A 25,327-nucleotide genomic window follows, 5' to 3' on the forward strand; every position below is an offset into this window, starting at 1 on the left:
AACATACCCAACCTGAATGATTACACATGTTCTGAGCTCAAGTAGATGTACAAGAAGAATTAGGAAAATGTCTTGTCTCCAGTAAAATGTTGTATAAATGTTAACGACTGTATTACGTATTTTGGAAAACTAACACTGAAACCGATTAGGCTGAGACCCAAAGCGGATACATTTTGGTATCTGCTCAGTATTTGTGTTTGTGAAGAAAGCAGAATTTCTGTTTCACAGACCCAACTTGAAGCTCAATTACCTCATGAAATAACATTATTCTGGAAGTGTTTACAATCCATCATCTTCTTAGTTCCCTGGCCTTTGATGGTTCCTCAACTGTGCGATATGTGGCAGTGCTTTAATCAGTACATGGACTCCTTTAAATTCTATGTTCAACAGAGTAATCCACATAACTGTGTGCCTTATTGTTGAAAGATGCAATGCTTTTAGGGCCATTTAAACCACGATGCATTGCATGACACCTGCAACCAATTCACTATTCCAAAAACTTCACATGAAGTTGAACCAAAGAAATCTCCAAAAAAGAGTGTTCCATAAGATGTGTTTAATTGTATGATTCCCCTTAGCAGTGAGGTAGAGAAATGTGCTGAGTGGACGGCTGTGGGCTCTTCTGTTCACATCCACCGAGCACGAGGATTTCCAAAGGACACAACAGGAGTGCTGCCCTAAAAACAAGAGATAGGAGGGTTTTTCCTCTTTCGCTTGATAAGGAATGCAATAAAACATGTATTTCCCTTTGTCGGCTCTCAGTAATATTCCATATCCATATTCAGTTACACTGCGTGTTGGTGTTCACACTAAATCCTCTCTACTCCAACATTACCAACCGGTCGAATGTTATTGTAATTTAGAGACATTCACAGGCTTCATTTTCTACACACAGTATTACGAAATATGTTGAGGGACGTTAGCTTTAAGAAATATCATATGTTTACTCTTAATGTCTCTGACTAATAGCAACAAGCTACTTGCTCACTTACTCCAGTGAACCGGGCCCACAGCCCTCCAGCTGGTCCTCTGGTCAGCCATCCTTCGCATCTGGTCGGGAGTGAGCGATAGTCTTTTCTCCTCATGGTCACCCTGGATGATGTCCAGGAATTTGAGTCTCTGAAACAGAAGAATAGAAACTAGTTCAACTAGTCTGCTCTCCATCTTGTCCTGTCCTGTGGAATGTGAGCATTTCTTTTTGGAGGTCAAAGTGTAGACCTGGATGTCCGGCAGGAACACAGAGTCTGGCTCTTCCTCCTTTGCTGCTCCCCGTGTGGACGTCAGAGCGCTTCTTGTGATGCTGCAGACTGAGAAAGATTATCTTTGCATGACATAATAAAAAAAAATCTGTGAACAAATAAATGGCGAAAGCAGTTTATATTAAATAATATTACTTTGTATTGATGTTATAGGTCACTGTTTCAACAAAACAGACACTGGTACTTACTTTTTCACATGGGGGAAAAAAACATTAGTATGGTATGAAATTGTTAAATATTATGAACTGTATCTCCTATATTTTTGGCCATATAAAGGCCTTTCTAACCTTGCGAGTTCAACTTACTCTGTTGTCATCAGTTTCCACTGATATCTTCACTCTTGACCAGTAAAGGCCTTTCTAACGTTGCAAGTTCAACTTACCCTGTTGTCATTATTGTCATCAGTTTTCACTGATTTCTTCACTCTTGACCTGTAAAGGAATGCGGGGGGGGGAGGGGGGGGGGTAGGGTGTATGAAAGCATTTTTGTCTTCTTCAGCCCTGCCAGATGCAAAGGCTACTTGCTCGGGGTGTCAACGCCTCTGCCAGTCCCAAAGGCCGGCCCTCAGGATGAAAGAAGTTGATCGATCCACCGTGCAAAGATGAAGAAGTACTACTACAGAGAAGCCCCAGTGCAAGACGCTTCATGGGGGACACTCGCCCTGCCAGATGCAAAGGCTACCATGGCAACCACTGTTCCTGCTGCAAGTGGACTCAGTGGTTGCTCCAAAGCTTCGCAGAGGATTATCAATTCCGAGTCGCTGTCTTCAGATCACCGCGCCCTCTTCGCAGCAGACTCCTCCCCGTCGCTCTCTTCCCTGGGTCGTTTTGTGGAGAAGTCGAGGCCAGAAGGAGATTCAAGAACATCTGCATCCAGGAGCTCATCAAAAGAATCTTCTGGGGGCACTGGGCCAATGTCTTCAATGTCCAGCACAGGGACCAGAAATGGAAACTCACCCTCGCCATCAAAGACCTCCTCCTCATTGGGTAGCCCTAACCTGTACCTTTGAAGCATACGGTCAATTTCATTGTTCATATCATCATCATCATCACCAGCATCATCATTGTCATCATCACCATCATCATTACAGAGGTCAGCGTGAAAGACAGCAGGAGGATAGTGAGGGTGAGCGTGAAGAACATTACCGCCAGCATGGGGGTCAGCGTGAAGGTCAGCAATAGCAGCAAAAGGATAAGCATAGGGAGGAGCAAAGGGAGGAGCAAAGGGAGGCGCAAAGGGAGGCGCAAAGGGAGGCGCAAAGGGAGCAGGGTAGGGAGCAGGGTAGGGAGGAGCAAAGGGAGGAGCAAAGGGAGGAGCAAAGGGAGCAGGGTAGCGAGGAGCAAAGGGAACAGCGTAGGGAGGGGCAAAGGGAACAGCGTAGGGAGGAGCAAAGGGAGCAGGGTAGGGAGGAGCATAGGGAGCAGGGTAGGGAGGGGCAAAGGGAACAGCGTAGGGAGGAGCATAGGGAGCAGGGTAGGGAGGGGCAAAGGGAACAGCGTAGGGAGGAGCAAAGGGAGCAGCGTAGGGAGGAGCAACGGGAGCAGCGTAGGGAGAAGGAAGAGGAACCTGCTGACCGTCCCCGCTGGGGGGCACGGCCTCAACCTCCTCCTCGTAATCCGGAAGGACCACGTCGTCGAGAGGCCTCTCCACGACAGGGCGGTCAGCGAACTGGGGCCAAACTGGGTAGAACAAATTCATTAAAAAAAGTTACATTCACAACCAACACAAAGCTACCACCTTAAAGCAATACCTAATGTGTTACGGCTGTTTAAAACATAAAGCAGAGTGAGAGGGATCTTAGCCAATCAGAAGCTCCACATGTGCTCTGTGTAATAATCATGTTACATCTACACATTTGGCTTTCGAGGTTGTTTTAGCATATTGGACTGCTAGAAAATGTTTAATTAGGTTTGCAATTTTTGAAACATTAATGAGGGGATGTTGGAGCATAACTCTTAAGGAAAAAGATTATCTTAGTCTGCTTTAAAAGGAACTCATGTCACATCAGTAATTATCAAAAGCGAATATGAAGATGCTCCATAGCCACCGTGTGGACTTATTAAGGTAAAGTGTGCACCAGCACAAACTATTCTCCTTCATAGTTTATAAGCAAAGTACATTTACCGTAATTCATAGTGGAAACAGGTGGATTTGACTCGATTCAGTGTGAGGTGACACTATTTACACCATTCCCTTTAGTTTCTGATTAATAAATAAAAAGTTTTATGTGCAGAGATCCGCGCTCACAACAACAAGCGTGGGTAATTTCCTTTAAAAAACAACACGGGTCTGTAAAATATCCACCCGGAAACATGTTGGAAACGAAGCTAACGATAGGTCAATTAGCTGTAAAGAGCTAACGTTAAAGTTTACTTCATCTTTTTTTTCAGGCTCTTGAATAAATATCTGTGTCAGGTATAAAATGGAGCTGTTTAAACCTGCGCGTTCTAATGTGATTATTCAAAAAACGTTCTTTTTTCCCCAACGTTCTTGTGTAACTGCCGACGGCGCCATTTTGTCTCCCAAATTTCCGAGACAAACTTGCAAAAATAGATGCATTTAAGCAAAAATAGAAATACCATGTAAACTCCTATACATGTGTTGACACATTACTCACCGTCCCAGCCACAAACAACGCGCTCATAACGTTAAATTACCATTTACACGGCCAGGTGTGCCCAAATCCCTTTCTCCATCATTTGCTAGCTTAAATTCTGAACGTTCCATTTCTTAATATTCAACATTTACCGTTATTAAGTGCATTTTTACTGAGATGAGCCACCCATGCATGCTAAGAACATTAATAATTACATTTGGCATGACATGAAAAGATGTCTTACGTCCAAAGGCAAGGATCCACTGTCTGACTCTGCTCAGCAGGGGCTCCATGGCAGAGGGTCCACTGGAAGACTTCGCCTCCTCCGCGTAACACTCGTTAGTGTAACACTCGGTTCTCCAACAATTCTTATTCGCAAGTAGTTTCGCACAATATCGGGCCTCAGACTGTTCAACTCGTTCAAAACAGCTACATTCATCAAGTTCAACAGCAGAAGTGAATTCAGAAAGGGCAGCAGCGCTCACGTGACCTCATTGAAACGTCACCATCCTGTTGCCATGGCGCTCACGCAAAACGCACGCTATCGCTGTGCGTGAGGCTGATTTAAAGTAGTAGATTGTGTACATGTGTTTGGACTCCTTTGTACAACAGGTGTTTTCCTTCATTGAGTACATTTGTCTTTCCTGATACTAAATCACATTCTCAAAAAAGTTAGAAAAAACACCTATGGCAAACCCATGGTCGTAAGATACTCATTTATGCACTTGCCAACCTTGAGACCTCAGAATTATGGAGATATTCAAAAGAACCGGGGGGGTGCTAGCGGTCGCAGGGGGGGGGGGGGGGTGCTCGCGGTAGCGGTTTTCTTTGCAGCGCCAGTCTCATCTTTTTCCGTTCTAATTGCCGCGCTTGACTTCAAGGTGTAACCTTTATTATTGATCGGTCTGAAACGGCGCGGATGGTGTAGCAATATTGTTGTCCGGGTTGTAATCGGGAGAAATTCGGGAGAAAGGTCGATCCGGGAGATTTTCGGGAGGGGCTTTGAAATTCGGGAGTCTGCCGGAAAAATCGGGAGGGTTGGTATGTCTGCATTTATGTCGCTACGACCACCGGAGGAACCTACGACCTACCATCGCCACCTACCACCGACCATCGCCACCTGCCGATCTGACAGGAACCTTCCACCGACCACTTTTCGCACTCGACGTCACTCAAAGTGATATTAAGCCAATGTTTCCCCTACATTATACCAGCGGGGCGCGTGTGCGCACATGTCCGTATATCCGCACACACCAACGGACTTACATCCGCCCCGCAGCCGTGTGACAGCCGCGCCCCCTACGACCCGTCAAATTGTCTTGTATCCCACAGGTGAACCTTTAACCAGGATTCGAAATGACTTAGGACTCTTGGGGGGTCCCCTAAAATGTAACTATAAAAAATACTGAAGACAAGCTTGCTACACTATATACTGTAGGCAAAATTATATTGACATATTTTGAAGGTGGGATAATGGTCTTGGGATGTTTTTCATGGTTTCCCAGTGAGCACAAGACGTTATTTCAACGTTGAAATGTGGTTGAAATCGGGTTGAAATGTCTCATTTCAACGTCTTTTCAACCTTTCGAAAAAGTGCATGAAACATCAACGTGCTAGAAACGGGTAAATTTCTCGATTATGTGTCATGTTGTAACTTAAGGTTGAATGAGAGACGATAATATCATTAAGATTATCATAATAATGAATGAACCGGTCGGCGAAATTTGGTCTACGCAAAGACGGGATTTCAACGCATGAATATAGAAATACAGAGTGTGTGCCTGTTATGCCGCCACCCCGGCTCGGGAGAGGAGGTGGGGCGTAACAATATGCTTTAAGGACAAAATAACGCGGGCCATTTCAAACATTAGTTGAAAACACGTAACTCTGATCACATCTGTAACGCGCATGCGCAAGTATTTTATTTGTGCTGCCCACTCGATACGGGAAAGACTGTTATTTTGGTAAGCTAGTTAGCGTTAGCGCAGATAGTTTGCTAGTTAGCATGCTAGCTTGGAGCATGCTAGCTCGGAGCATGCTTAGCGTTCAACATGAACTGGACCAAAAGTAAACGTCATATAGTATTTTCCGTGTGTTTGGTGTTGCTAATGCGTTAGGTTGTTGCTGTACCCATATCATATTATTGCCGTTCCCATTTCATGTAGAAAATACACGTTTTTAAAGCAACGCGGCCTAAACACAGATCGCAGCTGAATTCAACAAGTTGTGGCCTGTAAACAAGCTAGCCAAAACATTGTAAGTTACTGCATGCTTAAAGCAACATTGTACAGTATGGTACTGTGTAATATACCTTGAAATGTTACTCCAGAAATGCCATAAGTTGCAGATTAATTGTTATGTCATAAGTAAACAATCTATAAATGGGTTCTCAAACACCTCCTGCTGTTATCATTATTAAACCTTTTTTATTACTGTCATTATAAACCCAAATTACACACTTTGCCTTTTCCCTAAAGTCTTAGTTCTTCCCTCCTCACAGGTTCCTGTGGATGGAGGTTACATCTGATGGAGTTTGTCCCTGCAGTTGTCCTGCCTTACACCTGGCGTACTACTCTGAATATTTGAATAATTTCTGTCGTAGGAATTGAACGTACTGTACATCTTTATGTTGTTCATTCTGTACACACCTACTCCTCTAATGTTCTCCCTTAGGTTTTGTCCAGTTGAAGGGAGGTTTACGTGTGCCGATGTGATGGTTTTGGGACAGGATGCTGCATGTTTTGTAAAGCTCCCTCAGACTTACTTTTCATTTTGGGTTGAACAAAATAAAATTAATTGAATTGAATTAACATGTTGACTAGAGGAATCTGCAACTGAGGGGTGTTCTGCACATTCTGAATCATTGAAGTGACGATGAGGGAGACGGAGCCGATTTCAGGTAAACGATCCGGATTCAAGTGACTCAGAGCCAGATCTTGTTACAGAATCTGAAAGTGCCAATGATTCAAAAAATGGTTTACGAACACAAAATTCTAAACTAACCGGTTCATGTTGTTGCTGCACTTATAATTTCATAGTTTATTTTAACAAAATATATTTTATTTTTGTATTCTGTTTTGTATAGGAAAAGTGTTTAGGGTTATATTGATATCAATAAATACAAATTAATCAAATTGTGTTGTCCTTGTTATGGGCTGTTGACATGACAACTGACTGTGTAACTTTTACTTTTGCAGCGAGCAATTTATCCGTGGAAAAGACGTTGAATAGACGTCTATGCCCGACGTTGCAAAATGTTTTAAAAGTGAAAGTTGTTTCAACGTCTATTCGTATTGCAGTGTTAAAACTGATAAAATAATTGCTGTCTGTGGTTCTATATGGGCTGTGGCAATAATTTTGAAAAATAATAGCTTGCAGCAACATGGAAAAAAAACAGAACTAGTTGGAACTGTGAACTTAGTTCAAATATTTTGAACTGAACTATGCACTGAACTAGTTCATTTTAAAATTTGTGAACTGAACTTTGAACTAGTTCATGTAGAAAGTGAACTTTCCCAACACTGCATATATCATGCATATTATACAAATAATGCTATAATATATTTGACAAAATATTACAGAAAACTGTTAAAAGAGGACTATGGTAAAGGAAAAGCTATTCTTCTGCTAACATTTTTTATTTTTTATATTGGACTTATTTCCTGACGCAATATAAATAAACAACATATAATAAAATGAAATGCAACAATTTGCAAATTCCTTACAGAGTTGGAGTAGTATTTTATACTTAAACTTCCCTTAAGTCATAGTTTATCATCCTTACAAATGTCTGTTTACTTTAATAATCGCCAGTAACGGAACCCAATGTGGTCAAATAAATGTGGTGAAAAAGTGAAAACTGGGGAAAGTATGATAAAATGGAAAGTACTTGAGAAAACATTTGTACTAGCAAAGTAACTACACATATGTACTACATTTAATAGCGAACACATACTCATACTCAAACACTCATAAATCATTGAATAATATGCAATAATGATATATTTGGATGATACTTTTTACAAAGTATTTGTTAATACATTTACATCCTGCGAATTTGCAGCGCAGCGCAGCGCGCATCAAACATGCGTCACAGGACCAAACGGACTTCCTGCTTCCTTCTGAAGTTCTTCTCATGGCTTTCTCTGCTGGTCATAGCAGAGCAACCTGACTACCAGCTTCAGCTCATGGATCAAACTTTAAGACGAAAACCAGACACATTTCGGACTCTATGACTCGACGAAACACAACGATATTTATTCGTCCTGGTGGTGAGATTGAACATATAACTGCCTTCTCATGCTAAAGTTAGCTAAGTCAGTTAGCACTTTGTTGGGACTCTCCCCCTAAAGGGAAGGGACTTAAGTTAACTTAACACCCGGATCAATATTTGACTAAAGTTCTTATGTAACTCACTTTAACTATAGTTATATAATTGTTCATGTGTGTTGCCTGTACATTTCCTTTACCTCGTGTTTGTCGTAGTTTATTTAGATAATGGTGTCTTTTTTTTAAAACTCATAAATAAATTTACTTACTTTCAGTCATTTGTCCACAGTTATTATCCACTTAAGTCCATCTACCCCCCGGAGACACAGACAGTTTTTGTTTGCATTTCTGCAGAAGAAAATTAGTCTTTGCATCGATAGAGAATGTTTTCTTTTTGCAAAGACCTTTTACATGGAAGTAGACCCCAAACTAACCATGGTGGCCTAGTCTCCTCACCAGCAGTATGTACAATTGAATCACTAAAGAGGGTCAATAAACTTTACGGGCCAATATAAAAGTTGATTTGCTTCATTAAAGTTGGTGTATTATGCTCTCCATAGCAACAGGATTTGCAGTTAATTACATATATCTTTTAAACTAGGGACATTTTGGTGCCGGTTCTGTTTTATACTTACTATGAATATACAGTGGTATACAAATATTCTATTGTAACGCTTTAAATTGTGTTTGCTATTTTACAGCTGCCAAATCCTGAAAGATGGAGGACCCAAACAAACTTCAGCGTAAAATGTCAGCGGCAGGAGAAAGCCTGTACAAGACCCTGGGACTGGAGAAAGGAGCGTCCCAAGAAGCAATAAAGAAGGCATACAGGTGTGCTCATAGAGACAAAGTCAACGCTCTGTTTAGCAAATTCTTGTTATCCCAAGAATTATTATTTTTATGAATTGAATTCGTTTAGTTCATAAAATTACAATTTTTGTGTAGAAGTAACATATAAGTATAGTATATTAGTGAATGTTACCCGGCGTTCATTGTCAGTTGTTAACAAAAAGGGATCCGAGTTCTTGGTGTTCTCCTCAGGGCTTAGATTTCTTTGTAATGTCTCAGGTTGTGGCTAACGGACAACCTTTTTGATGATCTCACCTTCACTGACTTGTTCTCAGGAAACTGGCCTTGAGGCATCACCCCGATAAGAACCCGGACAACCTAGAAGCTGCTGAAAAATTCAAGGAGATCAACAATGCCAACTCCATCCTCAGTGACCAGGACAAACGGAAGATCTACGATGAGTATGGGTCGATGGGACTCTACGTGGCCGAGCAGTTTGGGGAAGAGAGTGTGAAATATTACTTCCTCATGTCCAAGTGCTGGTTCAAGGTGAGAGGCAATGTGCTTTCAAAAGTCTACAAGTGAAGTTCATGCAATTGTCTGAATTACCTTTTCCAATTTTAAGAGTGTGTATCTGGAGTGTCAGTCATTCAATTTTCATTCCTTTTCCCTGTGCTGTTCAGACCCTGTTGGTGTGCTGCGGTATTTTCACCTGCTGCTGCTGTTTCTGCTGCTGCTGTTTCTGCTGTGGGAAGGCCAAGCCCTCAGAAAATGAGGAGAACTTTGCTTATATGGACCCCGAGGACCTTGAGGCAGAGATCAGAGAACATGATGCAGGTGAGGGGCTTCGCTCTTTCTATTCACTTCAGCTTGTGATGGATATCTTGCAGATGCTTATTGAATGTAGTGTTTATTGTGAATTATTTGTCAGGATATACAAGCAGAGTTATCACAAAATAATAAAAAACATCTTAATTATTAACCACCTTGTTGTACTGACAAGCTCCCACAATGAATGGAGGATCTGAAAACAAGTCGATGTAGCTCAACATCTGTTGACAGACTTTCACGCAACCTGTGCAGTGTATTCCAAGTCCACTTAATCTAGTGGGATGCACAATACGTCCCAAACACATCACTTTCCTCCAAATCCGTACCTTTTTCCTTTTTCTTTTTCTAAAACACCTTGAACTCCTCGCACAGACTCACAGAGCACAAGCTTGAGACGGTATTTTTAGAATCTGATTTGATTATTAAGATTACTCATGGAAATATTGCTTTACTGAATGGTGAATAAAGACTAATTAAACAGGAGTCATTGATTTAGTTCTCAGGGTTTCCTCTGTGAGACTGTAAATAGTAAACACTGATGGAGATTAACAGTGTAGAAATAACACCCTACCACCTCACCAACATCTGTTCTCAAATTTTTACTTCAAAGAGAAAAAATGAGGATATTTTTGTGACTGAACACTGGTCTAGCTCTGCCAAGACCGCTCGAAACCCATCATGTGACCTATAGTGACTGAGGAGAGAACATGCAGACACTGTTTGTTGGTTCGCTCAGTGTCACATTTTCGTTCGCAGCAGGAGACCATGTAATAGTTATTCAGCCCAGCGCTGACCCTTCAAACGGCACCGTCACCTTTTCAGGTAGAGTGAACCTGTCCTCACTGCTCTGTGCTGCTCCACTAATTGGGCAGAACAGGAAGTTGTGATTCGGTTTCCTCTGAGAGGAGCTTTGGCAGCTTGCATGTGGACCACAACATGCTAACATTTCTTCCAATCAGTGCTGCAGGATGCTGTTAGTTTTCTTTCCCTTGCTGCTTTTTAATAACTTTGCACTTATCTCTGTTGATATTATTATCGATGTTGAGCACAGTGGGGGGGAAATTGGGAGATTAAACTGTTAATGATAATATCAAGAGCAGTTGTTCTCAGTCTGGTAGTGAAGATGCCACAAAACTGTTTTCTCTGATAGTGAAGTGAAAAGCTCTTTTATCGGCCCCGTTTGTCAGCACTCCTCAAAGATAAAAAATGATGATTAAAGTATGAATTCCCTGCTGGGGTCTTCCTTTTCCTTTTAGAGGAGGAATACGCAGAAATCCTTCTCCCAGGATGAACATTCCTTCATGGAGGCCATTTGTACAGTATTGAATGAATGAGATCTACACTATGTTTAACTCATGCAGAAATGATTATACTACCTAATAACACACAAACCATAATTCTGCCACTGGTCACGATGACACGTGTTATCACTTCTATTGCCACCTGTGCTTTCTGCTTGAATTCCTAACACAACCCACTGATCTTGAGTGACTTCACTTTATTGAAGCCCTGACTAACAGTTCTGCTGCTTGTTTCTGTGCCACTCTCCTCTATGCTGTATAATCAGTAAACTAAGGTATTTGAAAATATTGTAGACTTAAAAAGTCCCTTTGTTTTCACACCCCAGGTGAGGATGCACCGATCGTGATTCAGCCTCATGCGACCAACGGTGCCTCGGGAACCAAGTGAGTGGAGTTCTGATGAAACCACATCCTCATAAGTGTCACCATAATCATTTTGGAAACTGATGAGTTTACATTATGGGATGGAATGTGGCTGACATGCCAAATATATATTAATCTAGTTTATGTCTTAGATGAATCAAGCATCTATTTCATTGGGCCATTTAGTTATTTTTGTGTGTGCCAGTGGGTTTGTCTTTGTCTCCTATTTATGTCATCCTTATTTTTTTAAATATTGGGTTACATGTGGACTGCAGTGACAAATGACAAAGCCATGCAGATCGAAAGCTCTGGAATATTTTTTTGTGTGCACTTTAATATCTTGAGTTCGTATTTAAAATCTTGAAGCAGCCACAGCGGTCTGAGAATATTCAGGCTCAAAATGGCTTTTATGTCATAATATTGAGAAGCCAATGACTCTGAGAGCTAGAATGTGTTCAGTCACTCTGTACATAGATTCATGTTGTAGAAGCAGATTTCCAGTCTATTGAGACAATGCCAAACTTCCACTTATGTTCACTATTGTGCATTTCTTCCTGTGTATTTTTTATCGATCATCGAGCGGTAATTTTTGTATGATGGGCATTACAGGAAGGATTCAACATTTTGGGAGAAACGCTTACTTAATTTCACATCATTGCAATCCATTTTTTCTGTGTGACTAAAAAAATATACTATGAAAATATAGCATCGTATTCCTAAAGTTGAGTTTAAAGACTTTAACTTCTTTGTTAAGCGTTAATTCGAGGGTGTGACTTGATTGACAGGTCAGAATTTGGTATGTGTGTGTATAATGGTACGGGAAACACTGTTTGTAGGAAGACTTTAGGACCTTTTGTGAGTCCTAGCTCACTGTTTCCAGTCTTTATACTAAGAGCATGAGAGATGCATCAATGGTCCCACATGATGCTCGTAAAGTAAATAAGCGTGTCCTCCAAAATGTTGAAATAGTTAGTTCACTCTTCCTGCATATAAGATGACCTCAGAATAAACGTAAGTTACTGAGAAAGCTCTTTATGAAACTGTCCTATTCTCTAAATCTTTCCTACACTTGAAGCTACAACCCATAACTCACTGGTTTGATTCGTTGACAAATATTACACATTCAGTCATTGTTTTTGGATCAGTCGAGGCCTCATTTTAAAGACCATGATCTCTGTGTGGTGTGTGGGAGGATTCACTGCCTGTTATGTGCCATGAAATTGTGCTCAATGCAGGGAACATGTTTTTGTGTAAATTCAGAGATTTATTTTTGTAACACTCATTCTCATACTTACATGATCTTTTATTGTGTTTGTATTATATTCTGTGCATTTGGTACAATTCTAAATCGCATGTGTACAATATTTTTAGAGTTTGATCTGTCTCACTAGACTTTGTTTATATACATTTTGAGCAAACCCATAAATGTATATAGTCAATTTTATATACAAAACTTCATAAAAGTGTATACATTTTAATGGAATTTTAAAAATTATTTTTCATCTTAGGTCTAGGTTTGAATCATTTTGATCAAACCTTTAAAAAGAAATGATATATATATATTTAGTTTGTCATCTCTACATTTAAAGATATTTTTTCCAATCTTTTTCGGGTGTTTCTGGAATGTTTGTGTCTGTAAAAGTAATGTCTGATCAAATAAACCTCTGGTGGTGAATGCAACGTTGTACAGTTATCTCGTAACGTGGACCGTTTGCCGTTGGTGAGCAGCGCGTCACTTGCCATTGGCTCCTGTTGTGCTCCACCTCTGAGAGAGAACGCATTTACAGCAGCTGGCAAGTTGTCCAGCTTCACTTCACCATTAGATAAACTAACAGGAAGTCCTTGAAGTGAATTCCCCGGAGCACATGGAGCTACCAACAGAGAAGCATGCGATTGAATCCCGTTTGGAGCCTCCTAGGTGGTATGTACTTACTCTTTTTAAATTCTCGTACGAACTCATCGGCACAGATTAAATGGATTTAATCACAGCTGTGTACTCTCACAGGACGACTTCTCCAGAGGACCAATATTCCGACTCTGCATCCGAGTCCAGCGAGGAAGCCTCCAGCGCGGACGGCCTGTGGCGGCCCGGCCGGCTGTGCCAGGAGACGGGCTCCGTGTCTCCGGCTGAGAGGGACCACAGACGTTTGGCCAGGAGGAAGCTCGTCGTGGCCGCCGCCGTCAGCCTGGTGTTTATGGCCGGGGAGGTGATCGGTAAGAGGGAAGGAGAAGAGCATCGTCACCTCAAGCTGCCGCAAATATTCAGATGCCCAATGTATCACCAAAGAGTGTGCATCTGGACGGTAAAAAGGGACTTTGTGCTTGTAAAGAGTTTTAGGACTGATGGAAATTCAATTTACTCAAGGGCTGTGCTAAAGCATAATTTAATAATTAATGAATACAGTTTACTGCTAGTTTATATAAAATATCATCTACATCTTCTTTTGCGGTGGAGTACTTCCACCAGCCAGCCCCAACAAGTGCATTATTTACACTGTAAAATGTCACGTTTACTGTGTATCTTGGTCTTAAAAAATACAAACTATTTGTCTCTTAACCTCACTCTCACTGACAGACACACACACACACACACACACGCACATCGATATGTGTCTTTTGCGCAGGTGGATACGCTGCGCACAGTTTGGCCATCATGACAGACGCTGCACATCTTCTGACTGACTTTGGCAGCATTGTGATCAGCATCTTCTCCCTGTGGATCTCCTCCAGGCCTCAAACACACAACATGACCTTTGGGTGGCATCGAGCAGGTGACGTCCAAACCCGCTTTGTTGGAATCGTCCAGTTAAAGGGAGAGTTTGACATTTTGGTGACTTCCCTGAGCTGCTTTCTTTCTTAGATTGATATTCAGCAACATCTTCTATTTGTACATTATCATAAGTTGTGTTGACTGATTCCCTTCTGTGAGTTTACATTCTACAGTTACAGGTTATTTTTAAATTAATTTTAAGTCAAACATGGTTGTGTATTTTGAGTTGAAAAGGAATTGAAACTAAATTGGAACTTCAATGTTGAGATTTCTTTTTAGTAAATATATAGAGTGATTAAAAAAACAAATATTTAATAGTTGGTGTCTTTGTTAAAATGTTTGATCCATTATCAGGTATTTTATATTTTGATGTGAAATGTGTCGTCCTTCCTAAAAGGGATTGTTGCTAAATCCTTTACATTCATCATGAATATTTGTGTATTTCCATGTGATTCTTTCCCCTGCTTTTCTTTAAATCTTAAATGTATCAACTATACTGCAAAGTCTACGTTAAGAGAATCGAGTATGGTTTCAGTATTTGTGCAATAAGCTGATCTCTCCTGCGTTTAACAGAGGTCGTGGGCATGTTGCTGTCAGTGTTGTCGATCTGGACTGTGACGGCAGTGCTGCTCACGTCGGCCACCCAGAGGCTCTCTGACGGGGACTACGACATTGACGCGCGCATCATGCTCATTACGTCCGGCTGCGCTGTGGGGGTCAACGTCCTGTGAGTGGGGGCCGCTCGCCGACGTGTTTTGGTCAGCTGTAATCAGACCCTCTTCCTCAAATTGTTCGGACTTCATTTGTTTAGGATGGTCCTGATCCTCCACCAGTCTGGAGCCTCTCACGGCCACAGTCACGCACTTCCCACCGCGCACCACAAGCGGCGCCCGGTGAGCGGCGCCCACCGCGACCACGGCAACGCCAGTGTGAAGGCGGCCTTCATCCACGTGGTGGGGGATCTGGTGCAAAGTGTCGGAGTCCTGCTAGCTGCCACCATCATCCACTTCTGGGTCCGCCACTTACCCAACATGCCACGTTTAACACCACACTAGATGCTGATGTTGAATGTGTTCCCACTCGTAGTTTGCTGATCAGCATTAATCAAACACAAACCCGAGCTGATGGGAATGCGTTAGTTAGTGTTGGGAGAAATTCTGCTATGTTCAAAGTCAGTAAGATTTGCTTCAGCCACACGTCAGAACCCTGTTCAAAGTCGTCATGAATTACATTGAGTGCGGAGAGGGTTCGTCACTTTTATTTAATGAGACCTGAGCAAACTGATGGCGACTATATGAGACCCTGTTGAAAGCTCCATCGAACTGAGATGAAATGTACAGTATTGTACAGGTAAACACGTTGGCAGTTTGCATTGCCCGTTACAACACAAGCATTGTAGTTTATACGTGTACATCATAAGACAAATTTGCAAGAAAATAAATATTCTCTAATTTACTGAAACTGGACAAGATGAGTGACAATTCATGTGTAACCAACTTACTTTGACAGATGTGAACAGAGGCCCACATGATTGTTTACAGCCTCTGATCGGTTTTAATCTCGCTCTGTTCCTCACAGCCAGAGTATAAAGTAGCAGATCCGATTTGCACGTTCCTGTTCTCGCTTCTGGTTCTTGGAACGACGCTTCCAGTCACTAAGGATGTTTTCAGAATCCTGATGGAGGGTAAAAACGTTTGGTCCACACGCGACATCAGCGCTTCTATCCGCTACGTTTCCTTGTAAACGGTGTGGTCTTGGTTTCCTGCAGGAGCTCCTCCGCACGTGAGCTTCAGCGCGGTGAAGGAGCTGCTGCTGTCTGTGAGGGGAGTTGTGTCGGTTCACAGTCTGCACATGTGGAGCCTCAACATGACTCACTCTTTGCTCTCTGTCCACATGGCCACAGGTAAAACCTGCAATACTAATATGTATTATCCCAGATCATCTCATTAAGACTAAAGATCTTTCAAAAGGGATTCAAGGAGAAAACTGCACTAATCAGACGTAAAACCATTAAGACTTATTACAACACATCTTGTAGAACAACTTTACCTAAACCTGTGACATTTTAGAATGTTTTTATCCGTGACTGAAATGCCAGGTTATTTTTTTTAAAACCTTCAGTTTTGCAGCATAAAGATACTTTCATAGCATACTATAGTATGACTCTTATGTAAGAAAATGTCAATGTAATGAAGATTGTTGACAAGTTAAATGATTTTCCTATATTTGTGTCCTCAGAAGATGCTGATACACAGATGGTCCTCATGAAGGCAACAAAGCTCCTGCGCTCAGAGTTTGGCTTCTCCACTGTCACAATCCAAATAGAGCACTGAAAAGACTTAATTTAAAGCTTTGAGTATTTAACACAATGCTGTTACTGTGTTAGTTTGAGCTTTGGCCATGATTTCAGTCAGGATGACAGATTTTACACTCAAGGTTTATTTATGAAGTAGCTGACAGAACTCATCTAAAATGAGCATTTACATTATTCCTTGATAAATGTATTACAGTTCTATGATAATGTGTAGCCCCTGTATAAATTCCAATAGCAATGTTTAGCCACATTAAAGTAGACAATCAGTATTTGCATAATTGGTTAGTACTGTTGACATGAATGTTTTGAGTAACTTACAAATCATGGGTGCAGAAAATGGTGAATATATTTCATCCATTTCAACAGACAGTCTGGATGTGACTGTATACAATTGCTCTAACCATACAGTTAAGATTAGTTTGCACCCAACAGATTCATGTAGACACAATCTTCGCCTGGCTGAGAGTCCCGGTCAACAGGGGCGATTAAACATGGTTTGGGGTCACTGGTCTTTGTTGGTTCATGCAGGGCGTCCGTCTCTCCAGTACTTCTCATACATCTCGCGGAACATGTTCTTGCAGGGTATTCTGGCCTTGAGTTTAGAGCAAATGAGGAAGGAGCCTCCCATCTTGCGGTGAAGCGAGTAAGTTTCCTCGGGGGGCGGAGTCAGTCGCTCCCTCAGCATCACTGGGATGAGGCTGTGGATACGAGCTGTGGTGCTCTGAGCTCCAAAGTCAAAGGGCTCCACAGAAGCAAACGCCTCGCCGAGGATCATCACCGCATCCACATGGGCGTTCTCCATCACCTTATTGCAGGAAAAAGCAGTTAAGCCTTCATCTTAAGTTCTACATTCAGAGATCTATACTCAATTACTTCATGGATACTGTAGTCAGTGTTTAATAAAAAGTATAGCATGGAAACGGTCTTGGCATAAAATGCAAACATGGGGCTGGCGGTATGCCCAAAGTTCCATATCCCAGTATTTAGAAAGCGTCTGATGGTATCCTGGTATGTGACTATAGCTTTTAAGTAAACATTTATTCATTGACCCCGAACAGCTGATCGCCACTTGAGTTAGCTTGTTGTGGCTGCTTGTGTTGCCACCAGAGGCTCGACAGACAATATATCGTTTTCTGATCTAACTTCAGACTTCTAACGTTGGATTTTCCAAAACTCCTCCAAACCCCTCCTCTACAACACAAGTTGTGTTGGTGCATTTCTGGTCTCTCGTTGTTCCTCCTGTATCATGCTTTTCTGTGTTTTCATGTCGCAACAGTTACTTGATCACAAGCTGTTGGGTTATAAAGTCATAACCAGGACTAAATCAACACATTTAAGACAAGCTCAGACCGCTGGACACTCCTTGATGGTGTGGAAAAATTAATTCTGCCGCCTGCCGAAGAGCAACTTCAGTTATGGCGCAACACCAGTATGAACGGTATGTGAGAAATTCATATAGTATGGAAATCTTACTCTTAATCTTAGGTATACCGCCCGGCCACACGTAACGCGTGTGTAAGTTTGTCAAAATTATTTTAAAAAAAGAAAAAGGACTCAACTGTGGAACAGTTCATTAACAAAATATCCCGGAAAGCGCGGTGGTTCATAGTGAAGCGGTGGGTTTGTACCTTCGACTCGTATCCGGTCAGGAACTTCATGTCTCTGGATCTCCGTAGGACACCTTCTCGGTCGTTATTGGCGGCAGCATTAATAATCTGATTTTTAAAAACATTTTAAAATGTGTGCAGAATAAGTATGTTCTTCATTCCATTCATTCGTTTTGCCAACAAAGTTTATAACTACGTTATGTGAAAAGTTTCTAATGAACACAAAATCCATTTCATCTTGCCATTAATACATAAATTCTTATGATAAATGATCCTTTCACCACAACCGAACAAACAGGAAATAAAACAAACTAAATTAACCAGCCAATACCGTATTTGTTGGGCAATGTAAACTACAATATCGTGTTTCAATAAGGAGTTCTCACCTCGATGTAGGTGTCAGTGAAACTCTTGTCAAATCCCCGAGTAGCTCCAAAATCCAGCAGTGCAACCTGCAAACAGACAGGCTTCAGTGAAGAAGAAATAGCAAATGGACCAACAGTGTTCTTGTTAAACAAAGGGATCGACACACTGACTTTGTGAGCCTGGGGATCAAAGAAGAAGTTGGACCAGTTTGGATCAGTCTGCATGAATCGGAACTCAAAAAGCTCCCTCAGGCACAACGTCAGGATGTGCTCACAAATCTAAGAAAAAGAAATACAACCGTGCGCCATGAACATCGTGGTGACATGACTGTAGGTCTTTAAAAAAAAGCTCTCTGCATTCAACACATCCTGAAGCCTCCCAAAAAGGTGTCAACATGCTGGCAGTGCAGATGGTGTCAATTCTGCTGGAAGCAGCGCGTGGTTCACGGCGGCCGTACCTCATTCCTGAGCTCCTGGGAGAGCTCGGTGGCTTTGTCCAGAGGGAAACCCGGCACCAGCGTTGTGGTGAGGACATGTGGGCTGCTCAGCTCGTCGATCACATCAGGCACGTAGAAGTACGGGTTATCCTTCAGCAGCTCTCTGACACAATGTAAGAAACCATAGCATTCAACCAGACCGCTAACGTTCAAACATTACACTTAAATATGCATATTATTTCCTGCAAATGTTAGATAAGCGGATTGATATCGCATTAATGTCTATAGGATAAATATTAAGGAACTGGCAGCTGGTTAAGTTTGCATAATGAGGTGGAATGAGCCTGGCTCTGTACAAAAGGTAAGAACCAACCAGCACCTGAAAAGCTCACTTATCATGTCGTCGTATTTTGGCTAAACAGAGACCAGCTGGCAGTTTCCCCCTTTAAAGCCTTTTATGCTAGGCTAACTGAATGCTAGTGTCGTATTTTCCCCAAACCGACAAATAGTTGCATCCGATTCCCCACAAGAAGTAAATAAGCACATTTTACAGACAGCATCTATCTTGATTATCTTTAAATGAAAACACAGAAAGTCACCAGTTAGAAACAGCCCTCCTGAAAGGCGTCAAGAGAGCAATTCAAATGCCCAGATGGAAAGTTATTTTGCTTTTGTCCTTTCAAGTATTTAGTCACAAATGAGAGTGCTGCTCACAAGTCAGGAATACATTCTGCTTTGCATTTAGAGTTTAAAAGACCACCAAAAAGGTGTGCAGAAAAAGGAAATTCAGACAACTTACTGAAATCTTTTGGCACATTTGGCCTCCCTTATGTAATCACACTCCAGGGCCAGCTCCCGGCTCATGACCTCAATGAGGTGCTCAGGAAACATACCTGTAAGAGGGCAAATGTTGGAGGAAAATCAAGACATTCAAGCCCCTGATGTGGGGAGGGCATGTTGACTAAAGCCATAGCAGCTGTTATCAATTTGATAAAAAGGTCTCCAACAATGTTACCTTGAGGCAGCATGTTGCTTAAACTCAGAAGAGTCATGATATTATTCACGTCACTGTCGATACTCTTGGCGACTCCAGGGTACTGAAAGCACAGATTTCATTGTACGATTCACTCTGCAATAGTTTCCTTCTGTGTTTTATCTCTGTGCAAACACTCACCTGAATCTTCATGGCCACCTCTCTGCCGTCCTTCAGTCTGGCTAAATGCACCTGACCGATGGACGCCGCCGCAAACGGCTTCTCCTCAAAGCAGTCCAGCTTGTCCCTCCAGTTTGGGCCGAGGTCACTGGTGATGGCTTTCTGCAGAGAGAAGAGAAGGCCGTCTCCTCTGTGAACTTGAGTTTTGCGAGCTCGTGTATTACGGCGCTCCAAACTGTACCATCATCTGCTTGGTGGGCATGAAGTCTGCGCTCTGTCGAACACGCTCAAAGATTTTGGCCAGCTGAGGGTTAATGAAGGCGTCATCTGAGGGGGGGGGGAGAAGACACGGACTGAGTGAAATCTTACTGTGATGAATGCTCTTGTGTAATGACATCGTTATCAGCACCTGTTTCAGAAAAATAAGCATCTATCAAAAAGAAAACTGAGCTGTAGCTAAAAGTGCTGCATCGTGCTCATTTTGTACAGTGCAAGTGGAAATGTTACAATAAGGCATTAGTTTGAATGCAAAATGTGCGCCGTTGACATTTTTTTATTCACTCTGTAAAAGCACTTTAAGGACTTGGTCTGTCGGCTTCAAAATATTTGTATTGACCATGGCTAATAGTCACATGCACCCAAAGCTCTTAATGTTCAGAAAATGAATTAGAAACCAAGTCAGAGTAAAAATTGATTGATTAATTAATGTTTAAATATGTTTTTTGTATTTAATGCAGTCCGCTGCAGCACCAAATCCAAATCAGTTCATCCTCGGTCCAGATGGATGTTTGAGCATATGATACGACTGAAGGACACGACCTTTGACCCTGAAGTCTAATTAGTTTAACGTCAGACCAGTGCAGAGGCATAGCATCGATGTCATAACATGAGTTTAGAGAATATCACACAAGTTTGTTATGAAGATGTCGGTTTAGTACGTCATAATACATTTAGGTCTTAGAATAGTAAATCATAATTATGTAATCACATCTCATGGTATAGCTTTTACTCAAAAGTAATATCAAAATGTATGCAAGATAAACTTAGGTCGGTCATACAATGTCATCTCCATGGGAGGAGTGGGAAATTGACAATGTGCATAGCATACCTCCAACTTATCAAAAAATTAGGTTGATTAAAGTACAAAATTTTATTCTGAGCAGAAAATGGAAATATTGAAGTAAATCACGTAAAACTGTACCGATTGGTTTCTTGCCTCTGGTGTTGACTCTAATGATATTACATAAGAAAACAAAACAGCGCATGATGACACTGGTGTAAGCCGGCGGTATAACGTTTCACTTGAGCCACGGCCGCCTACAATAGCTCAGCTGGAATGGTACCAAATGCTTATTTTAAGTAATGACATTTTCTTCTTACTGAAGGATCACATTTGTTCGCCGGTGACTTTAATCAGAAACACGATTCGGTCTTGTTGAGAAGCTGCAGTACCAGTTGGTTATGCGTTTGGTTTCTGGGGAAATCTGAACCGCCACAGGCCCATAGTCACTGATAGAATATGTGTGGGGTCAGATCAGTTTCTAAATAAGAGACACTCCCACCTTGAATGCTGAGCATCTGTCCAATTTTCAGAGCAGCACCTCTGACTTTGCAAAGTGTCCGGACGATTCTTTGAGCGTTTGCTTCAGAGAGGAACGCACTTGAGCCCAGGACAGATTTATCATCACCTAAAAAAATAAATTTAAAAAAATCATACCCATCATTGAATGCTTCAGCACCAACAAGGATTACTATGTACCCCACTATCTACAAATCACAGGAACATAAAACATATTTTTCAGTGTACTTTCTTTAAACGTTATGCAAGACAACGTGGGCCGAGTCACTCTAGCGTAACGTCTACAGCTGCAATAAGAGGCGCCATGTTGGCCTCAGATCCTCTCATCACCTTTCCCTCCTTGATGAGATTTGAAACTCTTCTTGGCCACTTCAGCGATTGCCCCAAAGCCAAGTCCGAGCGCCAAACCTGCAAAAAGAAAAGAAGGAATGACTAAGCAGGAGAGGGCAGGGCTTGGCAGATTGAGTTGAAGGAGTCGTCCATAAGAGATTTAGGCTGCAGTTAGTGTGCGTTTTCCCCCTGTGAGAAACACTACATACTAACGTAGAACTCCACTAACAGTCATTGCCAAAACACCTTTAATTAAAACCATGCTCGTCATCAGATAAGCTTATCCACCCTTGCACATTTAGTGAGTCAGATCTAAAGCTGTAACATCTCTGGCAGTTAAATGTAGTACACTGTAATCAAGTAGAATGACAGGATCTGTTTCAAAGGAGACGTTAAAATTGCAGTATTGTGTTATAAAATGCCCCGTTTCACGGTTACCAATGCCCTCCTCTGAATCTGATAACCACAGCGACAAAAAGGGGGAGATAAAAGCAATCTGTAACCCGAGGAAGGTTGATTTCTCATGGCAACACTGAGCCTTTTATAGTTCAGGCGCCATGAAAGGAGACCAATAAACATCCCATGCCAAACGGCTAAATGTGACGACAGCGCATTTTATCACAGTTGGCTTTTCAGGCACGTACCCGAAACATTTTCTCAAGCTATTGATTTCTCAGCACTTCACACAACTCTCCAGGAATAACGGAGCTGCCCCTTGTAAACAATTATTGGAAGTGAAGAAACTACCCATTTTGGGTTACTAAAACCCTGAGTTAATAAATGCTGCAAAATCAGGAGTCATATCCTCTATTAAAACAAGTGAGCTCAACATTAAGTTTGTAAAGAGGGCTCATATCCCCATTTTATGACCATTGTCTCAAATAATCACATTAAATAGTCAGAAAATTACATCCAAGTAGGCTTTACGTGGGGAAAAAGATATTTTGGAATTGAGGGACTTTCAAAAGGACCAACTAATTGATAACTTAAACATAAAGTACAATATGTATTCAGAATATTCAAAATGATCCTGTTAAAGAAAGAAATGAATTAAAACTCAAATTACTGTTATTTTTACCATTTGTGCTCTATTGACAAGAACTCCACAGGGCACCATGAAAAAGTTTAATGACATTTTTTTGCAAAGATTGCACCTTGCAGAGGATGTCACACCAACCCCACTGATGCCAATATGGGTTAAACCAGCTGGAGTTTAATGCCAGAGGTTGAACATTCACAATTGTTTATTCTGAGGACTGATATTAATGATGTTGCTTGCTTATTTTTTTTTTTTAATTTAAATTGTACCACAATAAACAAACCTACCTCCAAAATTGACCAGCCTTCCTATCCGTGTAACAGGCACTTTCCTCTCTCTGGATCTTTCACTGAGCTGGAAACAAGAAAAGCATTCAAAAAACATCGGAAAGGCTTATCGCCCAATCATTTTCAGACACACACACGCGTGTGTGTGTACATATGGTTGGCGTGCATACCACTTGTTTATGTTGCTTGATGTCTTTTTTCTTGGCGGTTCCTGCTCCCTCGACGTCCACCAGCTTAGGAGGTCCCCGGGTTGAGTTGCCCTGGTTAAAAAACCTAGTATGACCAGCATGGAGCTGGCGGGACCAGTCGCTGCGGTACCTCACACGCTTGTCGCCGGGCCTTCCGCTGCACGCCGCCTGTCCACCGGTAACACTTGTGTAACACGCACTGAAAGAAGCGCCAGTAGCAGAACGCTGTACTGCTGTGGCTCGGGGGACGCAGGCGTCCTGCTGTCTGTTGAACGTCTCCTGGACGACGAAACACAGCAGTAGGAGTTAAAGGAATGGCTCAGCTTTTTGGGAAATGTGGAATTGTAACAAAGATGACGCAGTAAAAAAAATGATGCAGATTAATCCAAATCAGGAATTCCTTTTCCATGTTAAGTAAAACTTTCTGAAAATGCAGCTTAGAAGCTTTACTTCCAAGTACAGCACCCATGCACAATTGTAATCTTTTTCTTTGTTTTCTACCACAAATGTATCTGGGTAGGATGTTTGAGACGCTCTATCCAGATTCAGGGCTGCAGACGGACATCACGGCTCACCTTGGCTGATCCTGCGGAATGATGGAAGTTTACCAGCCTCTGGTGCCCGGGGCCGCGGAGGCCGCTTGGTGAGGCTCTGCAGGCCACCTGCTTCATCCAGGTCAGACCACTCCAGACCAACATGTCCCCTGCCATGGCGTTGATATTCAGACCCGAGGACAGCAGTGACAGGGCCTGCAAAAGGTGGCTTCGAGGCTGGGAGGTGGGAGTGAAGTTCAGTCTCGGTTTTCCATAACTTAACCAAAGCGTGACTCCGTATCCGCAGCATGCTTGGAAACAAATAACCTAATCAAACATCCCACCTTGAGTGCAATATTAACTTGGCTGTGTATGATAAGAAAACAGACTAAAATACATGCAGGTTTTAAAAAATGTGCATATGCAAAAAATATGCTTTTAACAACCGTTTAAAGAACCCTCACTGAAAAACAACGAATTACTAAATCATGGGTTTGCTCTTCAACCTTAAAAGACACCAAAAAGGGGATTTAACTCACCAACTTACCGCACGTTTAGCTCCACGAGGAAGAAGTGAGCATCGCTCAGCACGAGCCGCCGTTCACTTTAATTCGACGTGACACAACTTCTCGTGAGCACTTCGACGCGTGCACGCTTTCCTCCAGACGAAATTTAACAAACAGTGGCCAATGAGGCAAAGTCCGCTCGTTGGATCCGGATGTCAACACACGTGAGGCCAATTATCATCAGCTCCTCAGGGAGTTTGGGGCCCTTTCTCAATATGCGTTCTCGTGTGGATTCGTGAAACGTCATCAGTCGCAGCCCAAGTACTTTTCCAATTCAAAAGTCCGCTTCTCGCCAGGAACGGTCAAAATACCCGGATGTGACTGGTCCCGCCCATTTTACAGAGCAGAGTGGTCCGTTCTTTTGAGCATATATATATATATATAAAAATAACGCCATCTTGGTAAGGGCAGCTCGCTCACTCAAAACATTGTGTTAGTAGTGATACATTTCGCTTTATAAATAACCATGACTTGCTCAATTTTCAACCGAATTTTAAACGATTTGGTTTGTTATGAACGTCAGAGATGTAGGTATGACACTGCACACTTATGAATAATGTTCTGTTTAACGTCCTTTTCGTACGAAAAACCATGGTTATTATTAAAATTATTATAAGCATGCAGTGTCGTGAATACATCTCTGTACAGGGTGGGGATTTCAACATGCAACATTTCTTTATATTTGTAAAGGGAAATGTTTTACCAATACCAAAATAGAACATTACACTATTTTTTAGAGCATAAGATAATT

At 41.9% G+C, this 25,327-nt stretch overlaps 4 protein-coding genes and 1 long non-coding RNA gene across 9 annotated transcripts; 2 read left to right on the plus strand and 3 right to left on the minus strand.

Moving 5' to 3' along the window:
* Positions 1 to 553: 553 nt before the first annotated feature.
* LOC119227772 (uncharacterized) lies at positions 554 to 1,463 on the minus strand. Its single transcript, XR_005121390.2, has 3 exons — positions 1,219 to 1,463; positions 993 to 1,119; positions 554 to 677 (listed from the first exon to the last, which is right to left on the minus strand). It is a non-coding gene; the product is annotated as an uncharacterized LOC119227772 (long non-coding RNA).
* A 1-nt stretch (position 1,464) lies between these two features.
* On the minus strand, positions 1,465 to 4,550 carry LOC134104048 (uncharacterized). The gene is made up of 2 exons (XM_062557341.1): positions 4,100 to 4,550; positions 1,465 to 2,938 (listed from the first exon to the last, which is right to left on the minus strand). The coding sequence occupies exons 1-2, from the start codon at positions 4,146 to 4,148 to the stop codon at positions 2,031 to 2,033; spliced, it is 957 nt and encodes a 318-aa protein (XP_062413325.1). The 5' UTR covers positions 4,149 to 4,550; the 3' UTR covers positions 1,465 to 2,030.
* Positions 4,551 to 7,936: 3,386 nt separating this feature from the next.
* On the plus strand, positions 7,937 to 13,078 carry dnajc5gb (DnaJ (Hsp40) homolog, subfamily C, member 5 gamma b). 3 transcript variants are annotated; one of them, XM_037486612.2, is made up of 6 exons: positions 7,937 to 8,126; positions 8,826 to 8,955; positions 9,249 to 9,462; positions 9,597 to 9,750; positions 10,501 to 10,566; positions 11,372 to 13,078. In XM_037486612.2, the coding sequence occupies exons 2-6, from the start codon at positions 8,843 to 8,845 to the stop codon at positions 11,431 to 11,433; spliced, it is 609 nt and encodes a 202-aa protein (XP_037342509.2). In that variant the 5' UTR covers positions 7,937 to 8,126; positions 8,826 to 8,842; the 3' UTR covers positions 11,434 to 13,078. The 3 variants fall into 3 exon arrangements, with proteins under 3 accessions (XP_037342509.2, XP_037342510.2, XP_037342511.2); XM_037486613.2 differs by having other exon boundaries at positions 10,504 to 10,566; XM_037486614.2 differs by lacking the exon at positions 10,501 to 10,566 and having other exon boundaries at positions 7,938 to 8,126.
* A 152-nt stretch (positions 13,079 to 13,230) lies between these two features.
* Positions 13,231 to 16,637, plus strand: LOC119227637 (proton-coupled zinc antiporter SLC30A2-like). Its single transcript, XM_037486609.2, has 8 exons — positions 13,231 to 13,329; positions 13,414 to 13,622; positions 14,033 to 14,179; positions 14,752 to 14,905; positions 14,990 to 15,191; positions 15,757 to 15,862; positions 15,947 to 16,081; positions 16,417 to 16,637. Exons 1-8 carry the CDS (start codon positions 13,274 to 13,276, stop codon positions 16,509 to 16,511), a joined length of 1,104 nt encoding a protein of 367 aa, XP_037342506.2. The 5' UTR covers positions 13,231 to 13,273; the 3' UTR covers positions 16,512 to 16,637.
* On the minus strand, positions 16,602 to 24,970 carry coq8ab (coenzyme Q8A, genome duplicate b). 3 transcript variants are annotated; one of them, XM_037486607.2, is made up of 15 exons: positions 24,558 to 24,970; positions 24,053 to 24,247; positions 23,460 to 23,756; positions 23,290 to 23,356; positions 21,964 to 22,041; positions 21,617 to 21,742; positions 20,296 to 20,381; positions 20,076 to 20,216; positions 19,917 to 19,998; positions 19,701 to 19,794; positions 18,923 to 19,064; positions 18,636 to 18,743; positions 18,486 to 18,551; positions 18,121 to 18,207; positions 16,602 to 17,297 (listed from the first exon to the last, which is right to left on the minus strand). In XM_037486607.2, the coding sequence occupies exons 2-15, from the start codon at positions 24,185 to 24,187 to the stop codon at positions 17,013 to 17,015; spliced, it is 1,794 nt and encodes a 597-aa protein (XP_037342504.1). In that variant the 5' UTR covers positions 24,188 to 24,247; positions 24,558 to 24,970; the 3' UTR covers positions 16,602 to 17,012. The 3 variants fall into 3 exon arrangements, with proteins under 3 accessions (XP_037342504.1, XP_037342503.1, XP_037342505.1); XM_037486606.2 differs by having other exon boundaries at positions 24,550 to 24,970; XM_037486608.2 differs by having other exon boundaries at positions 24,053 to 24,321; positions 24,550 to 24,970.
* Positions 24,971 to 25,327: the final 357 nt, after the last annotated feature.

Source organism: Pungitius pungitius, chromosome 14 (assembly GCF_949316345.1).
Source record: "Pungitius pungitius chromosome 14, fPunPun2.1, whole genome shotgun sequence".
In the NCBI taxonomy this organism is placed as follows: Eukaryota; Metazoa; Chordata; class Actinopteri; order Perciformes; family Gasterosteidae; genus Pungitius; species Pungitius pungitius.

Bases quoted from the DNA above. Each gene is read 5' to 3' on its own strand.
- coq8ab (XM_037486607.2), bottom strand. From the start codon at position 24,187: ATGGCAGGGGACATGTTGGTCTGGAGTGGTCTGACCTGGATGAAGCAG. The intron at 19,795-19,916 runs GTAACATTGTTG...GCCCTCTTACAG, and splicing joins AAGCAACATGCTGCCTCAAG to GTATGTTTCCTGAGCACCTC. The intron at 18,208-18,485 runs GTGAGAACTCCT...TTTAAAAATCAG, and splicing joins TCACTGACACCTACATCGAG to ATTATTAATGCTGCCGCCAA.
- dnajc5gb (XM_037486612.2), top strand. From the start codon at position 8,843: ATGGAGGACCCAAACAAACTTCAGCGTAAAATGTCAGCGGCAGGAGAA. The intron at 9,463-9,596 runs GTGAGAGGCAAT...TGTGCTGTTCAG, and splicing joins TGTCCAAGTGCTGGTTCAAG to ACCCTGTTGGTGTGCTGCGG. The intron at 9,751-10,500 runs GTGAGGGGCTTC...TTTCGTTCGCAG, and splicing joins GATCAGAGAACATGATGCAG to CAGGAGACCATGTAATAGTT.
- LOC134104048 (XM_062557341.1), bottom strand. From the start codon at position 4,148: ATGGAGCCCCTGCTGAGCAGAGTCAGACAGTGGATCCTTGCCTTTGGA. The intron at 2,939-4,099 runs GTAAGACATCTT...TGTTCTACCCAG, and splicing joins GTGGATCCTTGCCTTTGGAC to TTTGGCCCCAGTTCGCTGAC.
- LOC119227637 (XM_037486609.2), top strand. From the start codon at position 13,274: ATGGAGCTACCAACAGAGAAGCATGCGATTGAATCCCGTTTGGAGCCT. The intron at 14,180-14,751 runs GTGACGTCCAAA...TGCGTTTAACAG, and splicing joins CTTTGGGTGGCATCGAGCAG to AGGTCGTGGGCATGTTGCTG. The intron at 15,863-15,946 runs GTAAAAACGTTT...GGTTTCCTGCAG, and splicing joins TTTCAGAATCCTGATGGAGG to GAGCTCCTCCGCACGTGAGC.